The sequence below is a fragment of the Heptranchias perlo genome, chromosome 27 (genome assembly GCF_035084215.1).
Source record: "Heptranchias perlo isolate sHepPer1 chromosome 27, sHepPer1.hap1, whole genome shotgun sequence".
NCBI lineage: Eukaryota > Metazoa > Chordata > Chondrichthyes > Hexanchiformes > Hexanchidae > Heptranchias > Heptranchias perlo.
Window position 1 is genome coordinate 34,178,648 of NC_090351.1, and position 23,214 is coordinate 34,201,861.

Consider the following 23,214-nt stretch of genomic DNA (forward strand, 5'->3'; position numbering starts at 1 on the left):
GCAGGTTATTTGACTATGGGGCATTATAGTCTAGCCCAGTGCTGCCCTCACTTGAAGTCCATAGGCATTCCTAATTTCCAGCAATGGGGAAGTGGGGTCACAAGATAGCAATCAAATGTGGGAACCTTTGCTTATTTTCTCTTCCCTAACCCAGGGGCACTGAGGCCAATTGTGTTGCTCCAATTTCTGCTTTGGCTGAGATCAGGTAACCCAATATAGCTTGAGGACAGAACCTGGTATCTTCGAGTCTGTATATCCCCATTCCAGGTGCATGTGCCCTCAAAGCCACCAGGCTCGCCTCACACCATTTCTATTGTACACCCTGGCATAATGTGAGCTCTCATTTCCAGCTGGTAGAAATGTTTCTAAGTCGCTTTATTATTTTCTCCCCAACAGACTGAACCCTGTTTTATCATCATCACCTACCAGCAACTCAACAACACTGCATGGCGCCTGATGAGCAAACTTGGAGCAAACTCCTCCAATAAAATCCAGATTCAGAAAGTGGTGGATTACCTCTCTAAAATTGACAATTGCTGTGACAAAGTATGGGTTTGTCTTTCTTGCTATTGTTTGTTTTCTTTAATTGATATTGGAATAAGGTTCCCATGTATAGTCCAAGCGGTGCTATACTCTGCATGCGGTAGGACAGGGAGTTAAAGGTTTTCTCTGGGCCATGTCACTAACCTGTGGGCCTCATTATAGGCTCAAGATAAATACAGATAGATGTTATTAGGTCCCATGAAAAATTCTCTGTTTACTTGAGTGTCAACTCTTGTGTGCAATGCTCACCCATTTGAAATGGGTACTTGGTAGCTTCCATGCTATTTGCCGCAGAACGGCCATTCTTAAAGCTGGGACTGACTGATTTTTTTTTTGGAAAGTTGTTTGTTTTAATATGCCACGCAGCTATTTCTACAGGAATGCGTCTACAATAGATTTGTTTTTCTCTATTGTTTGCTGCTGTTTTTTTATTGCAATGCAGGACTCCAAAGCATTGCTGCTGCCATTCGATGGCTGCTAGAGGAGCAGGGCTTCCCCATAGAGCCTTAACAGTTAACACCAGTCAGGAACTCCCCCAAACAAGGCCAATGGAATGTACGATCGAGGCTGATGCCTCCACCCGAATTATGGTGGAACATACGATTGACATGTTGAAACATATTTTGGTGTTTGGACAAGTCATGTTGGGGTCTTGCTCGGCAGCCTTGAGAAATTGTCCAAAATTAGCTTTTTCTGAAGTGTCCTGCATAGTTGTGCATTTCAGAGAGGGGGATTCATTCAGTCAGTGGACGAGGAAGGTTAGTCTGCTGCCTTGAGGAGAAAGAAGCAGAAGATGACATAACCAAGGCTGAAGTGCGGTCAGGAAGGCTAATGCGTCAATCAATTATTGACTGAACTTTTGTGTAAAAACTGCACTTGCAGCCCTGCATGAACTACACACTAGCTCCTGTTACAACACACTGGGCCCAATCACCACTGCCTTTACCACAACCCCTGCCTGTTTCCCCCAACCTGCGACATTCATATGTCATTTCTGACAATGAATGTACACAGCACAGTACATTCCAAAGAAGAGGCAATGGTTTATTTCCCTACTCAACATGTATGTCCCGACTTCAATGTTTGCTCCCCCAGTGCTTGCCTTTGGTGAGAGTGATGGGTGTGTCGTTTACTACCTAGTCTCATGATCCTTCTAAGTACCCACTCAGTGAGAGGAACAACTGTGGTGACAGGCTGCTGCCCCTCGATGGGAGCCACCTGACTGGGCTGTGGTACTCCTGTCAAATCATGGGATGGCCCTGAGACTACTGCCAGCTCCTCCACCTTTGCGCAGGGACTCCGGCGAGATCTGCAGGTCCCTCTCAGAACACGAGAGTGCCAGTGAGCACCGCAGATGTTTACCATTTTGCCCCCGCGAGACCTGAAGTGTGCGGAGAGGCAGTTGCATTTACCTTGCTGCACTGCTACAATTGACGGAGTCCCCAATTTAGGCGGCAGCATTAGGAGGTAACCGAAGCAATGCTGCTGTCTCCAGAGGTGCCGTGACCCATCGAGAGAGCTGGTTCTCACCGGCACCTTACAGAGGCTGCTATGCCATGTTAGCAGTATAAATGTTACCCCCGTTGCGCTGGCTACCTTCATTTCTGGCTGCCAGACCACCGATACAGGTCAGGGAAACCGTTTCCGATCTCTGACCAGTATGAACAGTCATCCCAATTTTCCAGCAGCTGCATGTCTGCCAGATTGCACATACACAGATGTTTGCTTATTGCTACAACAAGAAGTTGATTTATATAGCGTCTTTAACGTAGTAAAACGTCGCAAGATGCTTCACAGGAGCGATTATCAGACAAAAATTGACACCGAGCCACATAAGGAGATATTAGGACAGGTGACCAAAAGCTTGGTCAAAGAAGTAGTTTTTAAAGAGCGTCTTAAAGGAGGAGAGAGAGGTAGAAACGCAGAGGTTTAGGGAGGGAATGCCAGAGCTTAGGGCCTAGACAGCTGAAGGCACAGTCATCATTAGTGATGTGAAGAAAATCGGGGAGGCACAAAAGGCCAGAACTGGAGGAACGCAGAGTTCTCAGAGGGTTGTTGGGCTGGAGGAGGTTACAGAGATAGGATGGGGCGAGGCCACGGAGGGATTTGAACAGAAGGATGAGAATTTTAAACTTAAGGCTACAATTTTAAATTGCTGCAAACCAACGGGGTGGGTGGAGGAGAATTCTATAGAAACAGGAGTTTGGTGTATTCCAGATCCCCTCTTCTCCTTGCTAGGTGCAGGCAATAGGTAAGATTGAAAGCCAGTGCACAGGCGTGGTGCTGAAGCCCACCTGTCTTCCCTCCCCCACAGCCAACACTGTTGAGTTTTCCAGGGTCGGCCTCACTATCATAATTCCTGCACTAGCCACCTTGGAATGAGGGCGGGGGGAAAATGGCAGCTGCAAGCCTTGGGCGACTGAAGTAACAGAGTCGATTCAGCTGGCTCCAGGTCAGCAGAAGAGGAGAGGGGCCAAGTCATTAAAAAGAAAATTGTTGGTCGGGGGGGGGGGGGGGGGGGCAGTGGGCACACATGCCGCAGCAACGTTGAACGCAGTAACGTGCAGGCATTCCCTGCAGCCAGTGTTGCTATGGCAATAATGACAGCCAGTGTAGCGTATGACGCCATTCCGCCATCACCACGCAAATTTGCATACACCCACCTGTATTTGGCTGCCGTTCCTTCTGGCGGAAAGTCCGGAAGGTGGCAATAATCTGCAGGAAGCTGGCGGAACGGCTCCAGCCCAATTTCCTGGCCCCAAACCTGCTCCAAGTTGGATGGCATTTTCTCTTCCGGGCTTTGTAGTTATTTCAAACTCTCCCAGTCCACTGCTTGCACGCTCCCTTTAACGAGTTTGACTGGCAGATCTCCAGCTTCCCCCTGGAATGACCAGCACACCGATAATCCATTTTAATATCTGACGGTCCCCATGTAGAGGAGGAGTTGGCCGTTTTCTAATTGTTACGCAGTTCAAATTTGTGGTAAAAGTGAATGGATTCTCTCTGTTGCAGGTAATCAGTAGGTAACGATATGGGAGGGATGCTGGTGCCCCCCCTTCACATCTGTAGTCTCCCATCTCTATTCAAGGGCAGCGTTTCAAGTGATTTGTGAAGCCATTTGCTGATCTGGACTTGTCAGAGGAATTGGAAGGATGTCTGCCACTTCTTTTTATTCCTTGGAGATATCAGCATACTTGTGATGACCCAATCCTCATGTCAATCCCTTTTAGGGAAGGGTGTGGTTCACTGAGCAGACAAAGGTTTAAAGTGTCTGACGGGAAGGAGCTGTGATCGTCTGAGGCTTTGCAAAACCAGTTTCAACTTGAAGATGGTGATTTCAACCAACACTTTCTTTTGATGATAAAGGCTCCGCCCACATTACTCTGCCTTTGGTGACGTTGGATGATTTCCATTTTTAGAAAAGAAACCGTTGAATGCAGTCCCTCACCCCCAACCCAGTGCTATCGTCACCACTTTTCTCCCGGATCATAGGAAGAGGAATAGGCCGTTCAGCCCCTCAAGCCTGTTCTGCCATTCATTCAGATCATGGCTGATCTGTACCTCAACTCCATTTTCCTGCCTTTGATCCATATTCCTTCATACCCTCACCTCACAAAAATCAATCAATCTCCGTTTTGAAAATTTCAGTTGACCCCCAACATCCACAGCCTTTTTGGGGGAAAGAGTTCCCAGATTTCCACTATCCTTTGTGTGAAAATGTGCTTCCTCATTTCGCTTCTGAGTTAAAGCATAGTTTTAAGATTATGCCTCCTTTTTTCCGGATTCCCCACCGGAGGAAATAGTTTCTCTGTATCCACCCAATCAAATCCTTTTATCATTTTAGACACCTTAATTAGATCACCTCTCAACCGTCTAAATTCAAGGGAATACAAGCCAAGTTTATGCAACCTGTCCTCATAATTTAACCCTTTAAGCCCCTGGGGCAATAGCATCACCTATCAGCGGTTGTTAGTTGGTCCTTTTCCCCACTTCTTCAGCCTCTTCTGAGGTCACAGACAAGTACAAGACCAGAGATGAAAATTCCTCTCTCTCATTTCAGCAGTTGAGAAATGAGCACTAGTCCATTGTCACGTCAATTAAACTACTGAGCTCCAATGAGAGGAAGAATGCCTGGATATTGATATTACAGGCAGACATTGGGAGGCAGCACATATGACTCTCTTAACACATGGGCCAAATGAATATTCTTCGCTGATCTTACCGTGCTCAGTTGCGTCACTGGATCGCCTCATCCCCTAGTGTACTCTGAGAGCCATTCGTGTATTTTCCACTCCTCACCATGATTCAGCTCAGAGCAGGATTACAGTTGAATCCAACCTACTGCACTTTGGGCTGCCAGTGGATATACCTTTGGATTATGGGTGGGGTCAGTTTATTGACTTGTTGCAATAGGCTGCCGGCTATTGTGTACTTGTGGGAACACCAATAAAGTCTGCCAGGCTATGGATAACAGTCCAATCTGGAAAATAATAACATAATCCCTACATTTTAGTCAGGATAAATCCCTCCAGACTCGGGGCCCCTAACCTGAAATACCATGAACAACACGTGCACACTGGACCCTACTGTCTGATGCTCTCTGGGGACACCAGAAATCGGGAGCAGTCTGTTTCTGCCCTCAGAGAGTTGGCAGTTCCTTTTGTATGCTCCCATGATTGGGGGTGCTATGGTTTAGGATGGATCCCATCACAAGATTGCAGTTCTATTTTCCTCATAGAGTGCACTGGCATAGGTTTCTGGTAAGCTTTGCTAGTTTCAGCTCCCTCACTGTATATAATTGACTAGCAAATGGCCATGGATCTTCTGCTTTGGCGCACGTTTTTGAAACGTGTTCCATTTTGTTGTGATTCCATAAGAACGTAGCAATTGATAGATGATAAAAGACCAAGGTCCATCTAGTTCGCCCTCTACCATCCTGGTAGTCACATGATTCAACGATAATAGAGTTGCTGACTAATCTCAGCAATCAATCTCCATCAATTACTCTACAACAGACCCAGACATGAGATGAGGAAAACCCCCAGTGATGGAGAGCTTTGGGAACCATAGGTCCAAAGTCACCTGATACTCCCAAGCTGCACTTACCACATCATGTCTCAAATTACTCATATACTGTATCTCAAAATTTTATTTTTCGAAAGAAATCTATCTAATTTGCTTTTGAATGAATCAATACCATCTGCTTCCATACTTGTTATTCTCTTATTATTGCTCCTGTTACTAGTTTCATTGTTATTCATGATACTGCGTTGTTACTTAAGGAATAGATCTTAAATAAAAAGATAAAGCAAAACATTTATTGGTATATTAAAGGTGATGCTAATACTCCAGAAATGGCCAAGTAAATATTTATTTAAATTGAGGAATCTAGGTGATGGGGTCAAGGCCCATATTGCAGGACTACACTAAGGTAGAATGGCAGCCGAGGGAATGAGTGTAAAATGGTGCAGTTAGGGCTTGTGAAAAGCAAGAAAGGAAAGCGGAAAGGAGCATTGCCTATAACTGTATCGATATAATAGAGAGTCACAAGAGCGTGATGGAGAGGTTGGAGGTTAGAGGCACATTCTGCCCAGGAATATGAGAATTGCACAAAAAAAACAATTTGATGACTAGTTTGACATTGGGAAATTGTATAAAAGGCCAAGCAAAATATTTCAATTCCCATTTTCTGGAAAAAGGCTGTCACAAGTTTGGTTAATCGGACCAGTTTATATATAATTACAAAACATGTTGGGCTGTATGGAGTAACTTCTTAAAAGTGGGAAATCAATATTTTCTTCATTTTTTTTTATTCCTCTCCACAGAGTTCCCATCGGTGTTTGAAACCAGATACGAAGATTGTTACAACGTGTAGCAATGAACTGTTTGCTTACTTTCAAGCTGTGCTGGATCACTATAAATATATATTTGATCACTGCACTAACAAGTTAGAAAATGAAACGACAGAGCATTTAAAGGGCTACCTTAACCTCCTTAAAGGTAACTGAGATGTCATGGAATTTTACAGCACAGAAGGTGACAATTCAGCCCTTCATGCCTCTTCCAGCTCTTTGAAAGAACTATCCCCTCGGTCCCATTCACCTATCCTACCCCCATACCCATTTAAATTTCATTCTTTTCTTGTACATCTTTGCTTTTGAGCTCTGTGCCCTTATTTGCAAAACTTTGGATCTCGTTTTTTTTTAAAACATTAAAGAATTGTTTACCTCCACTCCTAAGTCTGTTTGCTCCTTTCTCCCCTTTTAAAGTTTTACCATTTAGTTTACGTGCCCTCTCTTTATTCTTCCATCCAAAACGCCCACTTGAGCAGCAAATTCTTTCTGCCCAGAGCATTCCCCACTCTCATATAACCTGCTGCACGTTCTGCACAATTTTGCCTCTTCAGCAGTACATGGTCCAGTCTTTACAGCTTTCCCGCCCTTTAGCCTATTCAGTCTTTACAGCTTTCTCCTTCTATTTATCTTGCTATCTACTCAATACAATTATTGACCTCCAGCTGTTCAATATTTACAGCCTTCACCTCTTCTGCATTTTTTCCTTTTATTAATGCCTGTTGAATTTGAGACTGTTATGTCCTTTCTGGTGACATTTGTTATGAAAAGTGAATTATTAAGAAAATTGTTTTGTTTTAGTCGCCCTGACTTATTGATGTTATGATGTTGTTAGTGAGTGCTGTGCTGTAAAGGAGACGTCACAGACAGTGCGTGCGCCAAGAGGAAAAAAAGCATGATAGAGGGATCTTTGGAGAGTAGAAATTGGTTCACAGCAGCCATTCTTTCAAATAATTAACTTGCTCGTTTATTCCTCCAGACTCCAGCACCTCCGTCTCTTCAAATTACTGCTTGACTGACCTTCACAGTGGATCGCATTCAGACAATTTCCGCACAAACTCTTCCACACAAACTTCGTACAATGCGAGCACGCCACATCCTTCCAGCTCCTTGATGCCTCCTGCACAGACTGTCATGGGCTACGACCTCAGTTCCAACGTAGGAGTCACATCTACAGTGGCCAGTGTAGTCACAGAAGATAACATTGGGAATGGTGCCACCAACAAGAGTGCTTTATTTGGGAGCGTTTCAACAGATGACCCACATCACAGTGATGGCAACTTAACACAAACAGAATTTAGTAATAGTGGAACTGTGCCTAATACACCGTCCACCTCCAGCTCTGCAGCATCTCATTCACAGATTGTCAGTGCACCCATTGTAGAAGCAGGGACAGCTAATCCATATGAAGATAAATGGCACACCAATTCCCAGAACTATTTGTATCCATTCATAGGAACACTTGGTGTACTGGTTCTGGTGGTCTGTGCAACCCTCTTCTATGGCTCCAAAATGAGGGTAAGAAGTCACTTCTTGTTCAATTGCTCCTCCTTATTTCCTTATCTGACCTTCTCCCTATGTTTCGTCCTTCAGCTTCCACTAGGATTCATCTAGTGACTGAGAAGAGAACTAATAATACTGGGTAGCTGAATTCATAAAGTAACGTGCACTCCAAAATGTGCAGTAATAGACGATTTTGGAACACAATGGGGAGAGACAAAATAAATGGTATTTGAAGACCGATTGAAACCAGAGAAAAGTTGGGGGAAGGGGATGTTCCCCTGGCAAAGGTCAAATGGGGGAAAAAAAGTGTAGGCTTTCATGTAGATGAAAGTTTTCATTGTATGAAGACGAGGAGAAGTGGGTAGAAGATCTACATGCTGTCCATTGTGAGTGAGGATATACCAGCCTAGATTTTCCACCTGTTATGTCCAGGACTCAGCACAGCTCCCAGCGGAATGCTGCAAAACATTCCTTGTGAATCACTGCAACATCTGTCCGCTAGTCTCCACCACTTCTGGGATTTCCCGCCGAAAGTGATGGGGAAATAGAATACATCTGGCCAAATATGGGCGGGTGTTTTCAAGTGCCAGGCAAATAACAGAAATAGGTCATGCAGCGTCATTTCTATCATTTGTGCCCCAGCAATGCTGGGCAGTAGGGACATCTGTTTATTCCAGGTGTCCAGTGTTGCTATGGAGAGCAGGGAGGGTGGACCCTTTAAAATATAAATGGCCGAAAAGGCCATGCGTTTGATCACATAGTAGTTGTGTATAGGCTTAGGCACTGTTTTAACATTTTTTTTTTAAAACCCTGATTTTGCAGGACAGGTGACCCATTATTCCTGTCCTTACCGACCGACATTGGCTCTCGTTTCCCCAACACCTTAAAAATAAAATTATTATCCTCGCGTTTAAATCCCTTCATGGCCTTGCCCCCTTCCTATCTCTGTAACCCCCTCCACCTAATTTTCCGTTCCTCTGACTCTGACCTCTTGTGCCTGCTCCCTTCACCCCTTCATTTTCTACCATGCCTTCAGCTGCTTAGGCCCTTGGCAATGGAATTTGCTCCCTAAATCCCTCCAACTCTCCACCTCTAAGACCATCCTTAAAACCCACCACTCTGACCATGATTTTGGTCACCCCTCCTTCTTTGGCTTGTCATCCATTTTTTTTTTTGATTACGCCTCCCTGAAGCACTTTGGGAAATTTATCTATGTTAAAGGAGCTAAATAAATGCAAATTGTTGTTATTGTAGTCAAATTCTGAAGTGGTCTATTCTGGGTCCCCTCCAGTTTATCCTTCATAAAAGGGCCTATGGGTCATAGAAAATGTGATGGTGATGTCTTGGGAAAGGGTTGCTATCACCAGATCTCTTTTCTGTTACTGTTTGGGTGGAGTGTTGTACACAACTGGGTGAGAAAAGGCAGGTCGATGAACCACAGAAACAGCAGTCTATCAGCAAGTGATACATCATGCTAGAACTTCCATGACAATTCACATAACAGGGCCTGTTTCGACAAGCTAACCAAGAAGAGAGAGGGAGCAGCGGTTACCTAAAGGTAGCTCAAGGCTGTCAATCTTTATATCCCTTCCCCAGCAGTAGCTTGTACAGCTTCCAGAACTGTCTGTAAAAGATCATTTGTTGATTGCTGAATACCAACCTCCTGCAAGAAATGACCATTATGTTCAGGGTACAACACTTCACATGCATTACTAACCTCATTGCCCCTCGATTCCAATCAATAAGCTTACTGACCATTTCGAACTATTTGTTTTTTTACATTCTACAATATTGTATTTCTAGTGTTTTGTAACAATTACAATTTATGATGGCAGCAGCCATAGTGCGGCTAGATCACTAGTGTAGGAAAGGTTCTAGCATCGAGAGGCAAATTAATGGACAGGCTAGAATGGTCAGCAAATTCAACATGGAAAATTGTAACGTACTGCAAATTGATACAGGAAATATGTGCATAATAGATGGAAAAATTGTAAATGTTTGGGTGTGAAAGGTTTGGAAACGTTTTGCTACCTCCAGGCTTGACTATTCCAATGCTCGCTTGGCTGGCCTCCCACCTTCCACCCTTGGTAAACTTCAACTCCTCCAAAACTCTGCTGCCCGTATCCTAAATCGCACCAAGTCCCGTTCACCCTTCACCCCTGTGCTCGCTGACCTACATTGGCTCCCAGTCCGGCAATGCCTCGAATTTAAAATTCTCATCCTTGTGCTCAAATCCCTCCATGGTCTTACCCCTGCCTATCTCTGTAACCTCCTACAGCCCTACAACCCTCCGAGATCTCTTCAGTCCTCCAGTTCTGGCCTCTTGCACATCCCCGATTTCCATCGCCCCACCGTAGGCGGCTGTACCATCAGCTGCCTAGGCACTAAGATTTGGAATTCCCTCCCTTAACCTCTCTGCCTCTCTCTCCTCCTTTAAGTTGCTTCTTAAAACCTTGACCAAGCTTTTGGTCACCTGCCCTAATATCTCCATTTGTAGCTCGGTGGCAAATTTTGTTTCATAATGCTCCTGTGAAGTGCCTTGGGACATTTTACTATGTTACAGGTGCTATATAAATGCAAGTTGTTGTTGATGATTTATTGAAAGCATCCGATCATTGATGATTTATTGAGAGTGTCCGATTAATGCAAAGATGTGATCAATAAGGCTAATTAGCACTGGAATGCATCCCAAAGGATTTCATAACAAGTTGAAAGGTTATTTTAACTCCTTGGTAAGGTCATGTTTGGGATATTGGGCTAGAAATTACTGTTGGTGATATATTAGCAGTTGAACACTTGACATATTCATAGGGCATTCCTCTGTGTGCTATTTATTGGAGCTTTAAACGATTTGAAATGAACAGGTTAATGTCAGAATGCTAGAATAGCAGAGGAATGTTGTACAAACACGGCAGGTTTGTCTGTGAATACCACAAAGCTTATAGTCAATGCTGGTGCCATTACTTGCTTCCAAAATGACATTTTATGCTTTGGGGACCATTCGGGGAGAATCATCAGGTTTCTTCTGGGACTAAGAACTTCCAAGGATAGGTTAACACAATTGAACTTGTTCTCACTGGGGAGACATGTGTGTGATATATCTTTTCGACACGTTCTATATGCAGCTTCTGCTCTGTAATGTAAGAAAGTCTATATGCTCCACGTACTATCAGTGTAGGAAGTAATTAAGGCAAGGCTGTGTCTAGGGCGAGTGATGAGACTGTTCTCACTCGTTAACTGTTTATTCATAATCATGCAGAGAAGAAATCTAAAAAAATTCTATTAATGTAGAAGAAGAAAAGGAGGGCCTACAGACTCCCAAAATTAACTCTCCCAGGTCACAGCCTGACCCCTGTTTGATAGAGTTTAAATGGAACATTTGATGCAGTCGAGTAAAGTAAAAGAAATTTATTGAGGTGCAGAAAGAAGTCAGTAATCTGTACAGCAAGCTGCACGCTGGAATTTCCCCTGACAAAACACGCACTGGCTTGTTTTTTGACAGGCATTTCTATAAATCTGGCTGACCAAAATTTGTCAACTAAAATCAGACAAGTACTGTACTGCATTTTGTACAGAATATTCAGGCCACGCCATCAAACGTTTGACAGAGCTACTCATAAAGAGAGAGAAAGAGGCTGAACAAGGATAAAAGAAACCAAAGTCAGGGAGCAAACTGTATCACGGCATCTCTTAACATGGCTTCATTCCCATGGCAGTAGCCTCTCCAGCTGCCAACTGTGTTAACTCATTGTTGTCTTTGGGATAAGAACATAAGAAATAGGAGCAGGAGGAGGAGTAGGAGTAGGCCATACGGTCCCTCGAACCTGCTCTGCCATTCAATAAAATCATGATTGATCTTCTACCTCAACTCCACTTTCCCACCCTACCCCTTGATAGCAGAATACCAACACCCTGCTGAGACAACCTTTATATTTAGGATGCAGCATTCTATACTCATAAAAGGACTCACCAATGTACTTTTCAGGCCAGTTATTTCAGAATATATCTTGGCCTTTTAAAAATATTACATTTGTTGTATTCTGTAACACTTCCAATCTGTCATGGTTATTGCAATGACTCCAACCTGTGTGACCAGGTGACAGAGGTGGATAGACTCATTCAAAAGGATCTGGACAAATGAAATGGTCAGGAAATGGCAAGTGGAATTTAACATGGGAAATGTTAGAGTAATGCACAATAATATGAAATGTATACGTTTTGGATGGATGTCTAATGGCAAAAAATCTTTCCTGATAGGTATAACCTCTCAGTTCTGGCATCATCCTTGTAAATCTTTTTTTCACCTTCTCCAGTGCCTCTATATCCTTTTTGTAATATGGAGACCAGGGCGGTGCACAGTACTCTAAGTGTGGTCTTTAAAAGGCAATTAGATCATTGCTTGAAAAAGAGGAGACTAAGTATTTTCCCCACCCGGTAGTAGATTTGTAGATTAGACTCCCATCAAAAATAGTTAATGCTGTGTCGATTCGTTCCTTTGAAAAGGATTTGAATGGACATGTGGTTAGCAATGGGATTGACGGTTATAAGAATCATTTATAGGCCCAGGTGATCAAATGCTTTGTGGAATGCTGTACTTAAACTGGAATCATAGTCCGTCATATGTGAAATTCAGCTGGCTGAGAATGGTGATATATAACCTAAACCGAGGAGGTTTTCTTTATTCACTCCGATTTTTGCCTCGTGCCTTCAGGAGGGAAGGTGAATGTTTGATGTGTGATTTTGCATTTCTTGGGAAGTGTTGCCTGTGTAGATCAGGTCTGTGAAATTCCTCTTTTTGATCAGTTTCGAGAAAAACCTGGCATAAGTTCCCATTTTTGTACTAACGCCAATTTTTTTCCCCCTGAAATTATCAACAAGGCAGATTTCAATCTCGCCTGGAGGTTAAATAAATTGAGAAGAATCCATAACAGTGCAAACTGTATATAGTCTATTGGACTGACAGTGCTAAGGAAACCAACTGCTCTCTTTTTTTATTCCATACTTCCTTATTGTGAGATTCAGTGGGGAAAAGTGACTAGTGTCATGTACGGTAAATGGAAAGAATACTGTTAAAGTTTTGTAAGAAAATCACAAGAGGGGAAGGTACAGTTCACGGAAAGGAGAGGGTAGAGACAGTATGCTGCACCTATTGACTTATTTCAAACAAAACTCAGACTGTTAAATAATCAGTTGTCCAAAGATTGGTACACAAGAGTCTGACATTGCTCTGCGTGCTGTGTCTGCTGTACATGAAAGCCAAATGTCCTGAACAAATACTTCAAAAAACTGTTCAAAGACCTTCGATACTAGATGTAGAGAAAAAATTATCCCAAATCAGAGAGGAACCCAATGTTCTAACCCATCCACAGAGAGCAATTTCTTAGATCATAGCAAAACACGGGTTGTATATATTATTTCAAAAGGCAATTAATTGCTTGAAAAAGATGAATTTTAAAGAATATGGGAAAAGTGCAGGAGAGTTGGATTGGTCTGATTTTGTTCACGTGGAGGGAAACCCTGGCACAGAATTGATGGGCTAAATGGCCTGTTCCTATGCTGTAACATTTCATGATTCCACATTGGTCATCCTGTAGACTTAGATGGTAGGCAATCTATCCAAAGCTGGTCCTTTTGTCAGGGTTATCTGTAGGCTTCCTATGATCAAGATTGATATGGTACTTAGGCTGTGACTTATAGACAGGTTCCATAAAGGTGTTCATCCTTTTTCTACATAAGAAGCGTGATAGGAGATCCATCTATAGGAAAGTGAGGAATAATGACAGGAAAAGCAAGCAGAAAAAAATTAAACTCAGTGTCATTCCTAGCCTTAATCTGCTCTTGCTTTTGTTGTTTCCAGGTGAAGAAACAAAGGTACAGGAGAGATGTCCACCGAGATTCTGAAGTAGACATAAGGTAGCATTTTACCAAACTTTTCCCCTTGGTAGTTTTCTTAAAGAATATCACATGCCTCCCCCTCCTGCTTACAAGCAAGAAAGCTGGTTGTCATTTCCCCTTCTGTCTGCAGAGCACAGGTCCAGGAGACACATCTCTCTTCCCATTAGTGCTATCTTTCGATCAGTGGTATGGCTTTCTAGTCCAATTTATCCATCTTCCTGCGTTCTCAGCAGTAACCACAGTCAAATTCATGAGTCAACTACCCTCAATTGAACCCTTCTGTTATTGCTACTTATATTTAATTAGAGTTTTTCCCACTCTAGTAGTTAACTTTGCTTGTGGGCACATTTTAAGGCATTACATCCATTTATTGATATTTCTGACTGGCCAAATACATCAATTTGTTGAAAATAAAGAATTGTATTTACTATAAATGGCTCCAGTGTTCTGTGGTCAGCAGATTTCCAGGAATGCTGGAGGCCTCTCTGGGGGCTGAAAATTATATCTGTGATTGGGGAGTGATGATGTCTCATGTAAGAATTGCATGTGAGGGAGAGAGAGGCTATAAACTCTCCTGAAATTGTAACAGTTCTATTTTTTTAGTCAGAAACCAAGGTGAAAGGTCAAGGGCCATGGTGCAGGATGCCACGACTATTAAAAAAAAGATAGCAGAATAGGTAAATGAAAAAGTAATTTAAGTGACACCGAGATTGGATTCTAAATGCCTGTAGATTGTAGAAGGATGAGAAGTCTAAAGGAGGTAAGGAGATTCATAGTGGGAGGTCCAGGAGAGAATGATTAGGACTAGGAGTTATGAGTATTGTTTACAACACAGTGAGGATTCAAGGAGGAGGGAGGATGTGTGAGTTGGTGCACTTGAAGCATAGGATAAACATGAAACAAGTTTTATGGACCAACAATCATAGTACTTTGATAAAATAGAGAGAGACAAGAAAGGTTGCAATGAAGAGAAGCTGCAGGAAAGTGGAATGCCTGTAGGATCATACTGGGTGCTATATTGAACACTCCAGCAAGTTCCCACAGTAACTTTTTAAATGCAGCTATCGTTTAACAACCCAACCCTACGAAACCCCGGCCGGACTATAGTAACCCCACCCCTGGTCAGTAACCCCACCGCACTGCAGTAACCCCGCCACCCTGCAGTAAATCGTCTGCTTTTCAGTAACAATGCTACTCTTCAGCAAATGGACCACTCTTCGGTAACTTCGCTGCTCTTTAGTAACAATGCTACTCTTCAGTAACCTCACTGCTCGTCAGTAACTCCTCTACTCTTGAGTAACAGTGCACATTTCAGTAACTCTGCCACTCTTCAGTATCAGTGCTGCTCTTTGGTAATCTCACCGCACTTCAGAAGCCCCATCACCCTTCAGTAACTCTGCAGCTTTTCAATGCTTCCTCCCTGCAGTAACCCCACATGCTTAGTTTTCAGTTTCTAAGAATATGAATCCTTAATACAATTAATTTTGACAATAAAATAAAAATCAAGCTTTGCTGAGAAGTGGCGTTCCATAACTTTGAAAAATACAATAGTGATTCTGTCCCGTGTGCTCTCACCCAGCATGAAGCAGCTGCTCTCCGGAAGTCAGCCACTCCAGTCTAACACTAATCTGGCTGAAGGCCATTTTCTTACCCTTTTTGCAGCTGTTTTAGCAAAAACGAATGAAAAGTTGCATAAAATATTCCCATACACCTTCCCTGCCTCTTCTGAAGACACTGAGTCATACTTGGGAATAGTTCACAAGATCAAAGTCTTGGGCTGTCTCATCCATTTTTATATCTGAGCCTAAATGGAGATTTTCAGCAGCCTACTCTTGAGCCTGAGCACAGAGGTTGGTAAGGACAGAGAGCGAACTTCTAACACAGTGAATTGCTAACAGAGTGAGGGCTTTCAACCGCAGATTTGATGAGTGTGGGAGTTAGGTGCAAAGGGGGAAGGAGGTGCTAAGCAATATAAACCAAGGGATTATAAACTAATCTATCAACTTTTAAAACTTAAATAAAAAATACATCAAATTTAAAAAAGTCTAAGTAATTACTAATTATTTTGAAATCAAGCTAAATCCATTTACTAAATATAATCTAGATCTCAAGTGATTCTATTAGTCCTACAAATAAACTACTGATTGAATAAATAAAAACTAGAGATGGCAGTATTGGCTGTGTGTCAGGACTGTAACATGTGGAAGTTTGTGGACAGCGTGACTGTCGCGGATTGCCACATCTGCAGTAGATGTCTCTGGCTTGAGACACTCGGCTCAGAGTCTTTGAGCTGAAGTGTGAGTTAGAGGGTACTGTGACACATAAGGGAGAGGGTGGTAGAGAAGGAGATCTCGCAGACACTGGTCCCATCCAACAGGTACTTGATACCTGTGAGGATAAGGATGAAGGCTGCAGGGAGGATGCCCAACCATGGCACCGTGGAGCATGAGGAAGTCCAAGGCAGGGGGTGGGGGGAGGATCAGAATAGAAAGGTTGTAGTCACAAGGGATTCTATAATCAGGGATGTAGATAGCGTCCTCTGCAGTCGCGACCGAGAGTCCAGGAAGGTGTGTTGCCTACCTGGTGCCAAGGGTAAAGGACATCTCAGAGCAACTGAAGGGGAACTTGGAATGGGAGGGGGAGAATCCAGTTGTCGTGGTCCATGTTGGGACCAATGACATGGGGGATAAAAAGGGAGGAGGTCCTACTAAGAGAATATCAGAAGTTGGGAACTAAATTAAAAAGCGGGACCTCAAGGGTGGTAATCTCGGGATTACTACGCGAGCCATGTGCTAATTGGTATAGAATTAGACAGATCAGGAAGGTGAATGTGTGGCTGAAAGAGTGGTGTGGGGAGGAGGGGTTCCATTTCATGGCATCAGTACTGGGGCAGGAAGGAGCTGTACCACCGGGACAGGTTCCAACAGAACCGGAGAGGGATCAGAGTCCTAGTGGAAAGGATAAATAGGGCGGTTGATAAGGCTCGAAGGGATCTGGTAGCAATAACAAAAGCTTAAAGATAAAAGAAACAGGAAGTGAATGTAAAGGTCAGACCACAGTAAGGAATAAAGATAACATGAACGGTCAAAGAACAAATAAAGTTGTAAAACAGAAGTTTAAAAGGGCTGTTAAAAACCAAGTAAAAGGAACAACAATTAAAGATGAATTAAACTGCCTGCACAGCAATGTAGACAGTGTCCAAAATAAAACTGGAAGCAATAATCTGTAGTGCGGAATCAGATGTGGTAGGAATAACTGAAACATGGCTACATAAAGAACAGGACTGGCAACTAAATATTGCAGGTTATAACTTAGTCAGAAAGGATAGGGAAGGAAGATGTTAGGATGGAGTAGCTGTACTAATTAGAGATAATATAATGGCAGTAGAAAAAAGGGACGTAACTAACAGAAGGATAGAAACAGAATCCATATGGATTGAAATAGAAGAAAAGAAGGGATCGATCTTGCTAATAAGAGTGTACTACAGACCACCTAATAGTGGAAATGAGGTGGAGGAAGAAATATCTAAGCAAATATATGAAATGAGTAAAGGACATAGTTAAAATCGCCCTTGATTATTATTCTTTCAACAAATAAACTTGCAAGAATAGTTAGGTAAAGGGGTACAGGGAATGGAGTTATTACAGTGTGTGCAGGACCCCTTTCTTACCCAGTATGTAAAAAGCCCAACAAGTGAGGAATCACTGCTGGATCTAGTAATGGGAAACGAACCAGAACAGATAGGAGAAGTAAGCGTAGGGGAACATCTAGGCAATAGCGATCACAACATAATAAGGTTTAAGATAAAGATTGAGAAGGACATGAGTAAGACAAAGACCAAAGTAATAAATTGGAAAAAAGCTGATTTTCAGGGGATGAGAATGGAATTAGGGAAAATAAACTGGAAAAATTTACTGATAAACAAAGAAATAGAACAGCAGTGGGAAACATTTAAAACTGTAATCAATAGAGTCCAGAAGAAATATACCCCACTAAAAAGCAACGGTGTTCTTATTTCGATGTCTTTCCCGGGTTACTTATTTTACCCTTTGAATGCTAAAAATGTAAGAAGGAGACTCTACTTTTTAAAAAAAGATTATTTACTTTTTGACTTTGTTTGAACTTATTTAAATTTGAGCCAGTAATGACACATCACGGACGAATAAAGAAATAATGGCAAAATTGAAACTAAAGAAAAAGACATACACTGAGTACACAGACAACAAAGGAGAGGATGACGAAAGGGAATACAAAAAGATTAGGAAAGAAGTTTGAAAAAAACAATTAGGAAGGCAAAGAGAAACTACAAAATTAAATTATGAAGGAATATAAAAAGAAATAGTAAAGTTTTCTACAGATACATAAATAACAAAAGAAAAATCAGTATAGGGATAGGGCCACTGAGGGTTACACACGATAAACTCACAGGTAATAACAGCGAAATGGCAGAAATATTAAATAATTATTTTGCCTCAGTATTTGCCAGGGAGACTAACATGTTGGGCATCACATTAGAAGAAGAGATCAAAGAAGATATAAAGACGTTTAAGATAGAAAGCGGGGAGATAATTGATAAACTAATCAAACTTAGAGAGGATAAAAACCCCTGGTCCGGGTGGATTGCATCCATACATATTAAAAGAAATTAGGGAAGATATAGCAGAGGCACTATTACATATATATAAAACTTCATTAGAAATGGGAATAGTGCCAGAGGGCTGGTGGACAGCTAATGTGATTCCTATATTTAAAAAGGAATTTGGAACCAGTCCAGGGAATTATAGCTTATCATCACTGGTGGGAAAGATAATGGAATCCTTACTCAAAGATGTAATGGGAAAACATCTAGAAACCGAAAATATAATAAAGAATAGTCAGCACGGATTCCAAAAGGGAAGGTCATGCTTGACCAACCTTCGATAAGATAACACATAATAGACTCGTGACCAAGGTCAAAGCATATGGAGTCAAGGAACAAGTAGCAGAATGGATATCAAATTGGCTACAAAACAGAAAACAGAGAGTAGGGGTTAAAGGTAGTTATTTAGACTGGCAAAAAGTGGAAGTGGTTTTCCACAAGGATCGGTGCTGAGAACAATGTTGTTCATCATTTACATAAACGATTTGGACTTGGGAATTGGAAGTACAATTTCCGACATCAAATTGGGGGGGTATAGTTAATACTGAAGAGGATTGTGGCAAAATACAGAAAGACATTAATAAATTTGCAGAATGGGCATGTAATTGGCAAATGAATTTCAATATAGATAAGTGTGAGGAATTACATTTTGGTAAGAAGAATAAGGGGGGCACGTACTGCTTGGATAATAAGAGTCTAAATGAGGTAGAGGAGCAGTGGGATCTGGAGATACCAATACACAAATCACTAAAAGCAGCAATACAGGTTAATAAGGCCATTTTAAAAAAAGCAAACCAAGCACTAAGATTCATTTCCAGTGGGATAGAATTGAAAAGCAGAGAAGTTATGTTAAACTTGTGTAGAACCTTGGTTGGACCACACTTGGAGTACTGTGAACAGTTCTGGTCTCCATGTTATAAAAAGGATATAGAGGCACTGAAGAAGATACAAAAAAGATTTGCTAGGATGATACCAGAACTGAGAGGTTATACCTATCAGGAAAGATTAAGTGGGCTGGGGCTGTTTTCTCGAGAAAAGAGAAGACTGAGGGGTGACCTGATAGAGGCCTTTGATAGGGTAGACGTAGAGAAAATGTTTCCACTTGCGGAGGAGTCCAGAACTAGGGGCCATAAATATAAGATAGTCACTAATAAATCCAATAGGGAATTCAGGAGACACATCTTTACCCAGAGAATGGTTAGAATGTGGAACTCGCTACCACAAGGAATAGTTGAGGTGACTAGCATAATTGCATTTAAGGGGAAACTAGATAAACACATGAGGGAGAAAGCAATAGAAGGATATGCTGATAGGGTTAGATGAAGTAGAGAGGGAGGAGGCTCATGTGGAGCATAAATACCAGCATGGACCATTGGGCCGAATGGCCTGTTTCTGTGCTGTACCTTCTATGTAATACTCTATATAGGCTCTCTATGTCCTTTAATTAGCAAACAATTATTACTAATGGGACCAAGCCTCTTGAAGCTGAATCATCCTCAAATAAAAGGGCATGATGGGGTGAAGGCCCCAATACAGCTGCCTTCTAAATAAACAGCGACTCCATACGGTTACATAGCGAGTAATCCCCGTCCTATATAAACAATGACTATACACATTTACATAATGAGGAATTGCTCTCCTGCTATATAAACAATGACTATAGACATGCTAAGTAACTTTTACTCTGCTGTGTAAATAATGATTCCATTAAATCTTTGTAGGTGGCAGGTCAAGTTGAGAAGGCTGTTTTTAAAAAAAAGCATATGGGATCCTGGGCTTTATTAATAGAGGAAGGAAGGAAGTTATGCTAAACCTTTTTAAAACACTGGTTAGGCCTCAGCTGCAGAATTGTGTTCAACACAGTGCACCACACTTTAGGAAGGATGTGAAGGCCTTAGAGAGGGTGCAGAAGAGATTTACTAGAATGGTACCAGGGATGAGGGACTTCAGTTATGTGGAGAGACTGGAGAAACTGGGGTTGTTCTCCTTAGAACTGAGAAGGTTAAGAGGAGATTTAATAGAGGTGTTCAAAATCATGAACGGTTTTGATAGAGTAAATAAGGAGAAACTGTTCCAGTGGCAGAAGGTCAGTAACCATAGGACACAGATTTAAGGTGATTGGGAAAAGAACCAAACTTGAGGAAACATTTTTTTGGGCAGAGAGTTGTTCTGATCTGGAATTCACTGCCTGAAAGGGTGGTGGAAACAGATTCAATAATAACTTTCAAAAGGGAATTGGATAAATACTTGAAGGGAAAAAAATTACTGGGCTTTGGAGAAAGAGCAGGGGAGTGGGACTAATTGGATAGCTCTTTCAAAGAGCTGGCACAGGCACGACGGGCCGAATGGCCTCCTTCTGTGCTGTAACATACTATGATATAGTTACACACCGAGTAACACTTATTCTGCTGTGTAAAACAGTGACTATGTACATTTATACACCGAGTAACACGTATCCTCCTGTATAAACAATAACTCATAGTTGATAACCATAAACCTGTTGATTTTAAGTAGGAACTCCGCATGGTTGCACAACAAATGTTGATATTAACACTTTAAGATTAATTACTAGCCCTTGGGTTATTGCCAGCATGTTTGCTAAATGACTAACAATCACACGGAGAGACTCGGGCATTTATGAGAAGATGAATTCAAGAATATGCTATGATAGTTAGAATTTGGCACTCAGCAGGAAAAGTTGGTTTAGCTCGTTACTCAGACTGTCAATCAACCTTCTACAATTTTCTCATTACAGCAAATCCTTTCTGGAATCAGAAGTCTAACGGACTACAAAGGAGTGGAAGAGCAGTGAGTCTAAAAATATTTCCCAATTAATGTAATAACCCAGTGCAGGGGATGCGGGCACAAAACCACAGCCAACCACACTGTGGCACAGCAAACTGGTACTACAGTGCCCCTCACCATCACCATCACACTGTTTGATCCATCAATGTTGTATTTTGCAGTCTCACCAGTGCTTACCTGCATCAATCTGGTAGTGACATCAGACAGTTAAAACACAGAAATAGGAAATCTGGTGATATTATACAAGATCCGTCTTTCGGATGAGATGTTAAACCGAGGCCCCGTTACCCTCTCAGGTGGATGTAAAAGATCCCATGACATTATTTCAAAGAAGAGCAAATGGGTTCTCCACCGTGTCCTGGTCAATATTTATCCATCAACCAACATCATTAAAACAGATTATCTGATCATTATCACATTGCCATTGCTGTTTGTGGGAGCTTGCTGTGTGCAAATTGGCTGCCGTGTTTCCTACATTACAACAGTGACTACACTTCAGAAGTACTTCGTTGGCTGTAAAACGCTTTGGGAAATCCTGAGGTCATGAAAGGCGCTATATTCCTTCCTTTATTCTTTCTTTGTTTCTTTTTCTTTTTCTCTTTCCTTCTTTCTTTCCTTTCCTTTCTTTCCTGCAGTGATTTATTCATTGCCATACAGTCCAAATTCAGTCATGGCATGTTATGTAGGCAAGCACTAAGCATAATCTGCATAATCAAGTATAGTCATTCTCAGGCTGCTCTCAAACACTCAGGGGGTGATTTTAAACCCAAAGAACGGGTGGGTTGGGGGCGGGTGGGAGTTCAAAATAGTTGTTTTTTTGGATCACAACCGCAAAATTTTCGGACTCCTGTATTTTTCCGCACCAATGTTAAACCCGGAAATAAAGCCGGGTTGCGGTCGCGACCCGAAAAACAACTATTTTCAACTCCCACCTGCCCCCAACCCACCTGTTCTTGGGGTTTAAAATCACCCCCTGAGTGACCAGTTTCAAGGCAGCACTGGTGAAGAACGGAATGTAAATCACTCGTCTAAATTGGGAGGGGGGGGTGTTGGGGGGTGGGTGTAATGGAAGATCAAGAAGGGGGAAGGGAGAAAAATAAAGAAGAGGAAATAACCCGTTTGTTCCAATAGTTTAGTGGGTAAATATACCTTCCGGTGTGGCATATAGCCATATAGAATCTTCCAGCACAGAAGGAAGCCTTTTGGCCCATCGTGCCTGTGCAAGCTCTTTGAAAGAGCTATCCAATTGGCCCCATTCCCCCCGCTCTTTCCCCATAGCCCTGCAAACTTTTCCTTTTCAAGTAGTTATCCAATTCCCTTTTAAAAGTTACTATTGCTAGGGATACAATAATTGACATTACACAGTGACCTCTGCTAGAATTGTCCTTTGTATATGTTGGGTGAGGACAGAATCGGGATTGGACATCAACTCAAACCTCTGCTTACTCAACATCCACACATATGTACTTTCCAGAGGGATAATAATCAGGAGCAGGAGTTCTTGCTGAATTCTCACCCCTCCATTGCATACAAAAACTGAAACCAATTGTAGTGTCTCCCCAAGTGAGATTCTAGCCTGTTACAGAACAGGTTGAGTGAGGTCAGAACCTGGGTCCTTCCGAGTTGGGGTAGCTCGGTACCACACCAAATATCTGGAGGCCGTTCCACCTCAATTCACTCGGTGTACCACCCTCCAGAGATGTGCGGGGTGCCGACTGAGTCAGTGTTGGGAGTCCCCACACCTGGCTCCACTCCTATGACAACATTTGCCTTGTAAGGGGTGGGCGAAGGTCCCACTGTTACAATCAAGTTCCAAACTCCTGGAAACGGTGGAGATCCAGCGCAGTGAGGTCTTCGCCATTTTCCAGCGGGTTTAGATGGTCTCCCACCAGAGATACAGCGGGACCCCTGAGGCATTTTGGCCCCAATGAATTTAAGCATTTAACCATGGAGGGGGTCTTTAAGACTTTTTTAAAA

At 42.3% G+C, this 23,214-nt stretch overlaps 1 protein-coding gene across 1 annotated transcript in view; it reads left to right on the top strand.

Moving 5' to 3' along the window:
• LOC137344571 (uncharacterized) overlaps window positions 1-23,214 on the top strand; it is an 88,495-nt gene that overhangs the window by 59,506 nt on the left and 5,775 nt on the right. Inside the window, exons 5-9 of the mRNA XM_068007623.1 lie at window positions 397-546; window positions 6,369-6,543; window positions 7,375-7,913; window positions 13,756-13,811; window positions 21,188-21,240. Coding sequence (XP_067863724.1) covers window positions 397-546; window positions 6,369-6,543; window positions 7,375-7,913; window positions 13,756-13,811; window positions 21,188-21,215 — 948 coding nt within the window. The 3' untranslated portion in view covers window positions 21,216-21,240. The remainder of the gene's footprint in view (window positions 1-396; window positions 547-6,368; window positions 6,544-7,374; window positions 7,914-13,755; window positions 13,812-21,187; window positions 21,241-23,214) is intronic.